Raw genomic sequence first — 14,288 nt, forward strand, 5'->3', positions numbered from 1 at the left:
CCCGCACACACTCTCCCCGCGCACACTCTCCCTGCGCGCACTCTCCCTGCGCACACCCTCACCACGCACACTCTCCCTGTGCACACTCTCCTGTCCCACATACTTCCCGCACAAACTCTCCTGACACACACCCTCCTCGCACAGACATTTCCCCACACACACACATTCCCCGCTCACACTCTACCCGCACACTCTCCCTGCACACACTCTCCCCACGCATACTCTCCCTCCTCACACTTTCTCCGCACACAGTCTACCTGCACACAATCTCGCTGTGCAGACTGTCCCTGCGCACACTCTCCCTGCGCACACTCTCCCTGCACAAACTCTCCTGACACACACCCTCCCCGCACACAAATTTCCCTGCAAAAACTATCCCCACACACTCTCCCTGCACACACTCTACCCAAGCACAATTTCCCCGCACACTCTCCCCGCGCACACTCTCCCCGTGCACACTCTCCCCACACACACAACCTCCCCGCACATACATTTCCCGGTACACACTCTCCCAACACACTCTCCCCCCGCACACTCTCCCTGCACACACTCTTCCTGCGCACACTCTCCCCGCACACTCTCTCCTGAAACACACTTTTCCCCACACACACTCTCCCCACACACTCTCCCCGCGCACACTCTCCCTACGCACAATCTCCCTGCGCACACTCTCCCCGTGAACACTCTCCCTGCGCACTCTCTCCCCGCACACAATCTGCCCGCAAACACTCAACCCGCACACACTCTTCCCGCACACATTCTCCCTACACACACACTCCCTGTACCCAATCTGCCCACACACACTCTCCCCACACACACTCTCCCCACACACACTCTCCCCGCACACACTCTCCCCACACACAAACTTGCCGTGCACGCTCTCCCGGTGCAGACGCTCCCTGCACACACTCTCCCCGCACACACTCACCCCACACACTCCCTCCCTGGACACACTCTCCCCACACACACTCTCCATGCGCACAATCACCCCACACACAATCTCCCCCCCACACTCTCCCTGAGCACACTCTCCCCGCACACACTCTCCCCGCGCACACTCTCCCCGCGCACACTCTCCCTGCACACAATATCCCCGTACACACTCTCCCGACACTCACATTTCCCCGCGAACACTCTCCACACACACACTCTGCCCGCTCACACTCTCCCTGCACACTCTCCCTGCGCACACTCTCCCTGCGCACACTCTCCCCACACACACTCTACCTGCACACACTATCCCTGCACACTCTCCCTGCGCAGAGTGTCCCCGCACACACTCTCACTGCACACACTCTCCCCGCGCACACTCTCCATGCACACACTCTCCCTGTGAACACACTCCCCATACACAGTCTTTTGACACACACATTTCCCCGCACACACTCTCCCCATGCACACTCTATCCGCACACATTCTCCCCGCACACACTCTCCCCGCACACACTCTCCCCGCGCACACTCTCCCTGCGCACACTCTCCCTGCGCACACCCTCACCGCGCACACACTCCCTGAGCACACTCTCCCGTCCCACACACTTCCCGCACAAACTCTCCCGACACACACCCTCCCTGCACATACATTTCCCCACACACAAACACTCCCCGCACACACTCTACCCGCACACTCTCCCTGCACACACTCTCCCCGCGCATACTCACCCTTCTCACACTCTCTCCGCACACAGTCTACCCGCACACACTCTCGCTGCGCAAACTGTCCCTGCGCACACTCTCCCTGCGCACACTCTCCAAGCACAAACTCTCCTGACACACACCCTCCCCGCACACAAATTTCCCTGCACACAAATTTCCCTGCACACACTCTCCCCACACACTCTCCCTGCACACACTCTACCCACACACAATTTCCCCGCACACTCTCCCCACGCACACTCTCCCCATGCACACTCTCCCTGCGCACACTCTCCCCGCACACACTCTCCACACACACAACCTCTCCGAACATACATTTCCCTGCACACACTCTCCCCACACACTCTCCCCCGCACACTCTCCCTGCACACACTCTCCCCGTGCACACTCTCCCTGCGCACTCTCTCCCCGCACACAATCTGCCCGCAAACACTCTCCCCACACACACTCTTCCCGCACACCTTCTCCCTACACACACACTCCCGGCACCCAATCTGCCCGCACACACTCTCCCCACAAACACTCTTCCCACACACACTCTCCCCGCACACAATCTCCCCACACACAATCTTCCCGCGCACGCTCTCCCGGTGCACACTCTCCCCGTACAGACTCTCCCTGTGCACACTCTCCCTGCACACACTCTCCCTGCGCACACTCTCCCTGCGCACACTCTCCCTGTGCACACTGTCCCTGCGTACACTCTCCCGACACACACCCTCCCCCACACACTCTCCCCGCAAACACCCTCCCCGCGTACACTCTCCCCGCACACACTCTCCCTGTACAAATTTTCCCCGGCACAGTCTCCCTGCGCGCACTCTCCCGACCCACAGCCTCCCCGCACACACTCTCCCGACACACACCCTTACCGCATATACATTTCCCCACACACACTCTATCCACACACTCTCCCTGCACAAACTCTCCCCACACACACTCCCACCGTGAACACCCACCCTGCGCTCACTCTCACCACGCACATTCTCCCTCCGCACACTCTACCCGCACGCTCTCCGCACACACACCCTCCCCGCACACACATTTCCCTTCACACAAACTCCCGACACACACATTTCCCCGCACACAATCTCCCCACACACACTCTCCCCAAGCACACACATTTCCCCGCACACACCCTGTCCACACACTCTACCTGCACACACTCTCCCCACACACTCTCCCTGCACACACTCTCCCAACCCACACCCTCCCCGCACATACATTTCCCCACACACAGTCTCCCCACATACACTCTCCCTGCACACACTCTACCCGCACACTCTCCCTGCACACACTCTCCCTGCACACACTCTCCCTGCGCACACGATCCTTGCGCACATTCTCCCCGCGCACACTCTCCCTGCGCACACTCTCCCTGCGCACGCTCTCCCCGTACACACTCTTCCGACACACACATTTCCCCGCACACATTCTCTGCACAGACACCCTCCCCGCACACACATTTCCCTAAAAACACTCTCGCCACACACTCTCCCTGCACACTCTCCCCGCACACGCTGCCTGCGTACACTCTCCCTGCGCACACTCTCCCAACACACACCCTCCCCGCACAAACTCCCGACACACACCCTCACCGCACATACATTTCCCCACACACAATCTCCCCACATACAATCTCCCCGCCCACACTCTAACCGCACAATCTCCCTGCGCACACTCTCCCTGCGCTCACTCTCCCTGCACACACTCTCCCTGCACACACTCTTCTGACACACACCCTCCCCGCACACAAATCTCCCTGCACACACTCTCCACACACACTCTCCCCGCACGCAATCTAACCGCACACACTCTCCCAGTGCACACTCTCCCCGCGCACATTCTCCCTGCGCACACTCTCCCTGCCCACACTCTCCACATACACACGCTCCCCACACATATATTTCCCTGCACACACTCTCCCCACACACTCTCACAGCGCACACTCTCCCGACACACACATTTCCCAGCATACATTCTTACCGCGCACACTCTCCCGACACACACATTTCCCGGCACACACTCTGCCTGCACACACTCTCCCCGCACACTCTCACTGCGCACACTCTCCCTGCGCACACTCTCCCCACACACACTCTACCCGCACACTCTCCCTGCACACACTGTCCCTGCACACACTTTCCCTGCGCACACTCTCCCTGTGCACAATCTCCCCGCGCACACTCTCCCCGCACAAACTCACCCGACACAGACCCTCACCGCACATACATTTCCCCAAACACACTCTCCCCACATACACTCTCCCTGCACAAACTCTACCCACACACTCTCCCTGCACACACTCTCCCTGCGCACATTCTCCCTGCGCACACTCTCCCCGCACACCCTCTCTTGACACACACCCTCCCCGCACACACATTTCCCTGCACACACTCTCTCCACACACTCTCAATGTGCACACTCTCCCCGCGCACGTTCTCCCTGTTCACACTCTCCCCGCACACACTCTCCACACACACACCCTCCCCGCACATACATTCCTCTGCACACACTCTCCCCACATCCAATCTCCCCACACACACTCTGCCCGCACACTCTCCCAGCACACACTCTCCCTGTCCACACTCTCCCCGTGCACACTCTCCCTGCACACACTCTCCCAGCACACACTCTCCGAACACACACTCTCCCTGCGCACACTCTCACGGCACACACTCTCTTGACAAACACCCTCCCCGCACACACATTTCCCTGCACACACTCTCTCCACACACTCTCCCCGCACACACTCTACCCATGCACACTCTCCCTGCACACACTCTCCCCGCACACAGTCTCCTGACACACACCCATCCCGCACACACATTTCCCTGCACACACTCTCTCCACACACTCTACCCGCACACACTCTCCCCGCACACACTCTCCCCGCTCACATTCACCCTGCGCACACTCTCCCCGCACACTCTCCGCACACATACCCTCCCCGCACACACATATCCCTACACACACTCTCCCCAAACACTCTATCCGCACATACTGTCCACGCACACACTCTCCCCATGCACACTCTCCCCGTGCACACTCTTCCTGTGCACATTCTACCTGCGCACAGTCTCCTCGTACACACTCTCCTGACACACACATTTCCCCGCACACACTCTCCCCACACACACTCTCCCCGTACACACTCTACCCACAAACACTCTCCCCACACACTGTCCCCGCACAGACATTTCCCCGCACACATTCTCCCCACACACTCTACACACCCACACTCTCCCTGCACACTCTCCCTGCACACACTCTCCATGCACACACTCTCCCCGTGCACACTCTCCCCGCATACACCCTCCCTGCGCACACTCTCCACACCCACGCCCTCCCCGCAACCACTCTCCCAACACACACCCTCACTGCACATACATTTCCCCACATACACTCTCCCCACATACAATCTCTCCGCAAACACTCTACCCGCACACTCTCCCTGCGCACACTCTCCTCGCACTCAATCTGCCCGCACACTCTCCCTGCACATACTCTCCCTGTGCACACTCTCCCTGCACACACTCTCTTGACACACACCCTCCCCACAAACAAATTTCCCTGCACACACTCTCCCCACACACTCTCCCTCACACAATCTACCTGCAAACACTCTCCCCGTTCACACTCTCCCCGTGCACATTCTCCCTGCGCACACTCTCCCCGCACATACTCTCCACACACACACCCTCCCCGCACACACATTTCCCTGCACCCACTCTCCCCACACAGTCTCACCGCGCACACTCTCCCGACACACACATTTCCACGAACACACTCTCCCCGCACACACTCACCCCGCGCACAATCTCCACGCGCACACTCTCCCTGCGCACACTCTCCCTGCGCACACACTCCCTGCGCACTCTCTCCACGCGCACACTCTCCCTGCGCACACTCTCCCTGCGCACAATCTCCCCGCACACACTCTCCTGACACACACCCTCCCCGCGCAAACATTTCCCTGCACACACTCTCCCCACACACTCTACCCGCACACATTCTGCCCGCACACACTCTCCCTGCGCACACTCTCCCTGCGCAAACTCTCCCCACACACACTCTCCTGACACACACCCTCCCCGTGCACACATTTCCCTGCACACACTCTCCAGAAACACACTACCCGCACACACTCTCCCCACACACACTCTACCCATGCACACTCTCCCCACACACACTCTCCTGACACACACCCTCCCCGCACATACATTTCCCTGCACTCACTCTCTCCACACACTCTACCCGCACACACTCTCCCCGTGCACATTCTCCCTGTGCACATACTCCCTGCACACTCTCCACACACACACCCTCCCCGCACACACATTCCCTGCACCCACTCTCCCCACACAGTCTCACTGCGCACACTCTCCCGACACACACATTTCCATGCAGACACTCTGCCCACACACACTCTCCCCGTGCACAATCTCCACGTGCACACTCTCCCCGCACACACTCTCCAGACACACACCCTTCCCGTGCACACATTTCCCTGCACACACTCTCCCCAAACACTCTACCCACACACACTCTCCCCACACACACTCTACCCGTGTACACTCTTTCCGCGCACACTCTCCTGACACACAACCTCCCCGCACACACATTTCCCTGCACACATTCTCTCCACACACTCTACCCGCACACACTATCCCCGCACACACTCTCCCCGTGCACACTCTCCCCGTGCACACTCTTCCTGCGCATACTCTCCCCGCGCACATTTTCCCTGCGCACACACTCCCCGCACACTCTCCGCACACACACTCCCCGCACACTCTATCTGCACACACTGTCCCCGCACACACTCTCCCCGCGCACACTCTCCCAGCGCACACTCTCCCTGTGCATACTCTCCCTGCGCACACTCTCCCCGTACACACTCTCCCGACACACACATTTCCCCACACACACTCTCCCCACACACACTATCCCCGCACACACATTTCCCTGCACACACTCTCCCCACACACACTCTACCCACGCACACTCTCCCCGCACACTCTCCCTGCGCACACTCTCCCTGCGCACACTCTCCCCGTGCACACTCTCCCTGCGCACACTCTCCCCACACACACTTTCCCTGCGCACTCTCTCCCGACCCACTCCCTCCCCACACACATTCTCCCGACCCACACCCTCCCCGCACACACTCTCCTGACACACACCCTCACCGCACATACATTTCCCCACAAACACTCTCCCCACATACACTCTCCCCACACACACTCTAACCGCACACACTCTACCCGCACACTCTCCCTACGCACACTCTCCCCGTGCACACTCTCCCCGCACACACTCTCCTGACACACACTTTCCCCACGCACACTTTTCCCTGCACACACTCTCCCCACACACTCTACCTGCACACACTCTCCCCGCTCACACTCTCCCCACGCACACTCGCCCCGTGCACACTCTCCCCACGCACACTCTCCCCGCGCACACTCTCCCCGCATACACACTCCCCACGCACACTCTCCCCGCACACACTCTCCCCGCACACTCTCTCCCCATGCACACTCTCCCTGCATACACTCTCCCTGCACACACTCTCCCCATACACACACTCCCCACACACACCCGCCCTGCACACACTCTCCCCATACACACTCTCCCTGCATACATTTAATGAAGAATCAAATGAGAATTTGGTGGCGAATTAAAATGACAAGCAACTGGCAGCTCGGGATCAGGCTTTTGGAATGAGTGGGGGTATTCTGCAAATCTGCCATCCTGTTTACATTCAGTCTCCCTGGTGTGAAGGAGACTGCATTGTGAGCAGCGAATACAGTTTACTAAATTAAATGAAGTGCAAGTGAATCGCTGCTTCACTTGGAGGAGTGTTTGGGGCCTTGGACAGCGAGGTGGGAGGAGTGTTTGGGGCCTTGGACAGTGAGGAGTGAGGAGTATTTGGGGCCTTGGACAGTGAGGAGGGAGGAGTGTTTGGGGCCTTGTACAGTGAGGAGGGAGGTGGTAATGGGGCAGTTGCTACACCTCCTGTGATTTTTTGGGAAGGTACCATGGGAAGGTAGATGTCATGTGTTTGGAAGGTGCTGTCTAAGGTGCCTTGGTGATTCCTGCAGGGCATCTTGTAGATGGTACACACTGCTGCTACTGTGCATTGGTTGTGGAGGGAGTTAATGTTTGTGGATGTGCTGCCAATCAAGCGGGCTGCTTTGTCCTGGATGGTGTCCAGCTTCTTGAGTGTTGTGGGAGCTGCACTCATCCAGGCAAGTGGAGAGTATTCCATCACACTCCTGACTTGTGCCTTGTAGATGGTGGACAGGCTTTGGAGAGTCAGGAGGTGAGTTACTCGTACGTATGAACATACGAATCACGAGCAGGAGTAGGCCACTTGGCCCCTCGAGCCTGCTCCACCATTCAATAAGATCATGGCTGATCTGAATGTAACCTCAACCCCACATTCCCACCTACCCCTGATAACCTTTCACCCCCTTGTTAATCAAGAATCTATCTAGCTCTGCCTTAAAAATATTCAAAGACTTCCTCAGAAGAGATTGTGGAAGCAGAGTTCCAAAGACTACGGCTCTCTGAGAGAAAAAAATTCTCCTCACCTCTGTTTTAAATGGGTGACCCCTAATTTTTAAACAGTGACCCCTAGTTCTAGATTTTCCCACAAGAAGAAACACCCTCTCCACACCCACCCTGTCAAGACCCCTCAGGATCTTATATGTTTCAATCAAGTCGCCTCTTACTCTTCTAAACTCCAGCAGATACAAGCCTAGTCTGTCCAACCTTTCCTTATAAGACAACTCACCCATTTCAGGTTATTAGTCTACATTCCACAGGATTCCCAGCCACAGTTCGTGTAGCCACAGTATTTATATGGCTGGTCCAGTTAGGTGAAGCTTTTATTCTCTCCATTGTTCTCATCCAGCTGGAGAAGTTTACTCTGCTGATAACTGGCCCAGCTCAGTTTGAACATAACAAAGTCCATTTTTTTTCTATTTCATTCCCTTTTGTTGGGGGGTGGGGGGGTGGGGGGGAGCTGTTGCCCCTCAGCTGGAACAGGTTCTAAGTGCCTGAAATAAAGGTGAAATAAGGTGAAATAAAAGAACCCAGACATGAACTCAACACAGTCTACCTCCTTTGCACTGAGAGAAATCCCAGATCAACCACAGCCAAGATGAGATTTATTTTGCCTGTTCAGTCTTGGTTTCACATTTCCCTTGAGCTCAATGGTGTGTGTGTGAATTAGTTGCTGGCAATTACCTATTGCTTTGGCATCAAGTCAACTGAGGCCTAACTCTAGGAATGTTCAGCCTCAATACAGACTGCATTTTCATTGGGACTGTGGGAGGGCAGGCTATAGTTCTCAGAGAAACAGCTATTCCTCTCTGTATGAGGTACACAGGAAATGGCTGCAATTAGAGAGCCAGAAAGTACAGAAAGGTCTGGCAGCATCGGCGGAGAAGAAAAGAGTTGACGTTTCGAGTCCTCATGACCCTTCAACAGAACTTGAGTTCGAGTCGAAGAAAGAGTTGAAATATAAGCTGGTTTAAGGTGTGTGTGTGGGGGGGGGCGGAGAGAGAGAGAGAGACAAAGAGGTGGAGGGGGGTGGGGGGGTGTGGTTGTAGGGACAAACAAGCAATGATAGAAGCAGATCATCAAAAGATGTCAATGACAATGGTACAATAGAACACATAGGTGTTAAAATTAAAGTTGGTGATATTATCTAAACGAATGTGCTAATTAAGAATGGATGGTAGGACACTCAAGGTATAGCTCTAGTGGGTTTTTTTTTTATATAATGGAAATAGGTGGGAAAAGGAAAATCTTTATAATTTATTGGAAAAAAAAGGAAGGGGGAAACAGAAAGGGGGTGGGGATGGGGGAGGGAGCTCACGACCTAAAGTTGTTGAATTCAATATTCAGTCCGGAAGGCTGTAAAGTGCCTAGTCGGAAGATGAGGTGTTGTTCCTCCAGTTTGCGTTGGGCTTCACTGGAACAATGCAGCAAGCCAAGGACAGACACGTGGGCAAGAGAGCAGGGTGGAGTGTTAAGATGGCAAGCGACAGGGAGGTTTGGGTCATTCTTGCGGACAGACCGCAGGTGTTCTGCAAAGCGGTCGCCCAGTTTACGTTTGGGCTCTCCAATGTAGAGGAGACCACATTGGGAGGAACGAAAGCAGTAGACTAAGTTGGGGGAAATGCAAGTGAAATGCTGCTTCACTTGAAAGGAGTGTTTGGGTCCTTGGACGGTGAGGAGAGAGGAAGTGAAGGGGCAGGTGTTGCATCTTTTGCGTGGGCATGGGGTGGTGCCATAGGAGGGGGTTGAGGAGTAGGGGGTGATGGAGGAGTGGACCAGGGTGTCCCAGAGGAAGCGATCCCTACGGAATGCCGATAAGGGGGGTGAAGGGAAGATGTGTTTGGTGGTGGCATCATGCTGGAGTTGGCGGAAATGGCGGAGGATGATCCTTTGAATGTGGAGGCTGGTGGGGTGATAAGTGAGGACAAGGGGGACCCTATCATGTTTCTGGGAGGGAGGAGAAGGCGTGAGGGCGGATGCGCGGGAGATGGGCCGGACAGGGTTGAGGGCCCTGTCAACGACCGTGGGTGGAAAACCTCGGTTAAGGAAGAAGGAGGACATGTCAGAGTAACTGTTTTTGAATGTAGCATCATCGGAACAGATGCGACGGAGGCGAAGGAACTGAGAGAATGGGATGGAGTCCTTACAGGAAGCAGGGTGTGAGGAACTGTAGTCGAGATAGCTGTGGGAGTTGGTGGGTTTGTAATGGATATTGGTGGACAGTCTATCACCAGAGATTGAGACAGAGAGGTCAAGGAAGGGAAGGGAAGTGTCAGAGATGGACCACGTGAAAATGATGGAGGGGTGGAGATTGGAAGCAAAATTAATAAATTTTTCCAAGTCCTGACGAGAGCATGAAGCGGCACCAAGGTAATCATCGATGTACCGGAGAAAGAGTTGTGGAAGGGGGCCGGAGTAGGACTGCAACAAGGAATGTTCCACATACCCCATAAAGAGACAGGCATAGCTGGGGCCCATGTGGGTACCCATAGCCACACCTTTTATTTGGAGGAAGTGAGAGGAGTTGAAGGAGAAATTGTTCAGTGTGAGAACAAGTTCAGCCAGACGGAGGAGAGTAGTGGTGGATGGGGATTGTTCGGGCCTCTGTTCGAGGAAGAAGCTAAGGGCCCTCAGACCATCCTGGTGGGGGATGGAGGTGTAGAGGGATTGGATGTCCATGGTGAAGAGTAAGCGGTTGGGGCCAGGGAACTGGAAATTGTTGATGTGACGTAAGGTGTCAGAGGAATCACGGATGTAGGTGGGAAGGGACTGGACAAGGGGAGAGAGAAGGGAGTCAAGATAATGAGAAATGAGTTCTGTGGGGCAGGAGCAAGCTGAGACGATCGGTCTACCGGGGCAGTTCTGTTTGTGGATTTTGGGTAGGAGATAGAAGCGGGCCGTCCGAGGTTGGGCGACTATCAGGTTGGAAGCTGTGGGAGGGAGATCCCCAGAGGAGATGAGGTCACTGACAGTCCTGGAAATGGCTTGATGTTCATTGGTGCATTAGAGGTAAGAGGTGCATATTAGAGGTGCATTTTCCAGGTAATTCTGTTTTTGTTTTGGATTTCCAGCATCCGCAGTTTTTTTGTTTTTATTTAAGTACAGAAAGGGCTCATTCAGCCTGTAAAGTGAGTGCCTTTCAACTGATCATGTGCACTTTGCTTGTGATGGCATCTTGGGGTTTTGGTAGAGGAATCAGTGTCACCGTGATTGTCCCTCATTCCCCCAATGAGTATCTGTGATTGCTTATTGGAGTTGTGTGTCTGAGTCAGTGATAACAACACTTACTGGTTTTGATATAATGACTCTAATGCAGAAAAATCCCACAAAATGTTTGTCTGTTTAATACTGTTAACATGTCTCATAAGGAGATATTTTTCCAGCACTCCTTGTGGGTCAGAATGAACCAGAGTGTTTCTCCTTTGGCCCACTAAGTTAACCTGTTAGGAGAACAGAGCCCTCATTCCTTGCGATCTCCCTCAGTCTCTCCTGCCCAGCTGTCGCTGGTGTTGAAGACCTGCCTACTGGATAGGAAGTCACCTGTCAGTCTGGTTAGCATGTCAGGGAAGTGGAAATAAACACTGGTAATCAGGTCCCACTTCAGTTAACAGCAGAACATGAGGGAAGCCTGTTCTTCTGGGTTTTCAACTGCAGCCACGCTCTGTCCCCATAAATACCAGGGTCCAGGTGTATGGTCAGAAATTTGTGGGTTCAAGTCCCACTCCAGAGATTTTGGCATGTAATTCTGGTTGACACTCAAGTGCTGTACTGAGAGAGTGCTGCCCTCCCAGAGCCGCTATCTTTCAGATGAGATGTCAAACTAAAGCCCATATTACCCTGTCAGGTGGATGTTGAAGGTCATCTGGCACTACTTAAAGAAACACAGGAGTCCTGGATAATATTTATCCATCAATTGATATCACTAAAACAGATATTATAGACATTATTGTGTTGCTATTTGTGAGATCTTGCTGTGCAAATATTAGCTGACTGTTCCCTATGTTACAGCCAACGAAGTACTTTCCAATTTGGAATGTTTGGAAAGCATTTTGGGATGTTTTCAGGTCATGACATGTGCTATCTAAATGTGAGTCTTTCCATAATGCTCTCTCTTACAGAACACTGTTTAACCTTTAACATTTTATAATTAAACTTTCTTAAACTTTGCTTGTGCTCTAGTGACAGCAGTTTTCTTGCAGTTACTGCTTTCCCTTGAATACTTTCTACCATTCTGTGATACTATGTGAGTGAGGAAAATTACACACTGTGTCTGGTGTTTTGCAGCGATTAAATTTGGGAAATGTCCCCGGAGACTGGTGATTGCAGTGACGAAGCGAGGATGTACGTGTGATGAGGACTGTCCTGGCACTGACAAGTGCTGTGTGTTTGATTGTGGGGCAGTGTGTGTGCCCCCGGCTTTCAGTAAGTATCATTCACTCTCACCCCTTGTTGCTCATCCTGATGATTGAAAATACACCAGAAACCAAACCTGAGACCACCTTAAATTGTATGGGGGAACAACTCTGAAATTCCTGAGGAGCAAATTACACAACACATCCGGGAACTGGAGCAACATATAAACAGGAAGTGGCCATTTACCTCCTAGAGCCTAATCCACAATTCAGTGGATTCATGTCTGTTCTGCCACCTAAGTCCATTTGCCATCCTTAGCTCCATATCCTGTAATACCTTTGGCAAATAAAAATATATCACTCAAAATGACCAACATTGATCAAATCATCTCTTAACATTTTAAATTCCAGGAAATACAATCCCAGTGAGTGTAAAAAAAACAGAAATCTCTGGAAATAATCAACAGGTCTGGCAGCATCTATGGAGAGAGAACCAGAGTTAACGTTTCAGGTCAATAACTTTTCATCAGAACGGAAGGAAGATGTAAATGTCAGAGTTTAAAAAACAATGGAAAAGGGGACAGGGCAGGAAGAACAAGAGGAGAAGCTCTGTGATAGGGTGGAGGAGAGTGGAGGAGAGATAAATGAACCAGGGTGGAGGAGGGTGGAGCAGAAATGAATGAATTAAAGTGGAGGAGGGTGGAGGAGAGATGAATGAATGAGAGTGGAGGAGGATGGAGGAGAGACGAATGAAGAAGGGTGGAGGAAAGATGAATGAACCAGGTTGGAGGAGGGTGGAGCAGAAATGAATGAACAAGGGTGGAGGAGGGTGGAGGAGAGATTAATAAACTAAAGTGAAGGAGGGTGGAGGATAGATGAATGAACTAGAGTGGAGAGGGCCGGAAGAAAGATGAATGAATTAGCGTGGAGGAGGAGGCAGGAGATGGTGGAGGAGGGTGGAGGAGAGATGAATGAACTGAAGTGGAGGTGGCGGTGGATAGATGAATGAACTAGTGTGGAAGAGGGTGGAGGAGGGTGGGGGAGAGATGGATGAACTAGAGTGGAGGATGGTGGAGGAGGGAGGAGGAGAGATGAATGGACTAGGGTGGAGGAGGATGGAGGAGAGATTAAAGAACTGCGGCAGAAGAGGGAAGAGGATGGTGGAGGAGAAATAAATAATCAAGAGTGGAGGAAAGTGGAAGAGAGATGAATGAACTAGAGTGCAGGAGGGTGGAGGAGAGATGAACAAACTAGAGTGGAGGAGAGATCAATGAACTAGAGTGGAGAAGGGTAGAGGAGAGATGAATGAACAAGAGTGGAGGTGCGAGGAGGAGGGTGGAGGAGAGATGAATGAACTGAAGTGGAGGTGGAGGTGGATAGATGAATGAACTAGAGTGCAGGAGATTGGAGGAAAGATGAATGAACTAGAGCAGAGGAGGGTGGAGAGATGAATGAACTAAGGTGGAGGAGACGGAGGAGAGATGAATGAACTATGGTGGAGGAGGGTGGAGGAGAGATGAATGAACTAGTGTGGAAGAAGGTGGAGGAGGTTGGAGGAGAGAAGAATGAACTAGAGTGGAGGAGGCTGGAAGAAAGATGAATCAATTAGAGTGGAGGAGGGGGCAGGAGAGATGAATGAACTAGGGTGGAAGAGGGTGGAGGAGGATGGGGGAGAGATGGATGAACTAGAGTGGAGGAGGGTTGAGGA

The 14,288-nt window shown here is 53.5% G+C and overlaps 1 protein-coding gene across 1 annotated transcript in view; it reads left to right on the forward strand.

Moving 5' to 3' along the window:
* Positions 1–14,288, forward strand: part of LOC121286755 (perlwapin-like) — a 577,457-nt gene that overhangs the window by 428,404 nt on the left and 134,765 nt on the right. Inside the window, exon 2 of the mRNA XM_041203787.1 lies at positions 12,513–12,650. Within this exon, the coding sequence (XP_041059721.1) occupies positions 12,513–12,650 (138 nt within the window). The remainder of the gene's footprint in view (positions 1–12,512; positions 12,651–14,288) is intronic.

This window comes from Carcharodon carcharias, chromosome 14, assembly GCF_017639515.1.
Source record: "Carcharodon carcharias isolate sCarCar2 chromosome 14, sCarCar2.pri, whole genome shotgun sequence".
Classification (NCBI taxonomy): Eukaryota; Metazoa; Chordata; class Chondrichthyes; order Lamniformes; family Lamnidae; genus Carcharodon; species Carcharodon carcharias.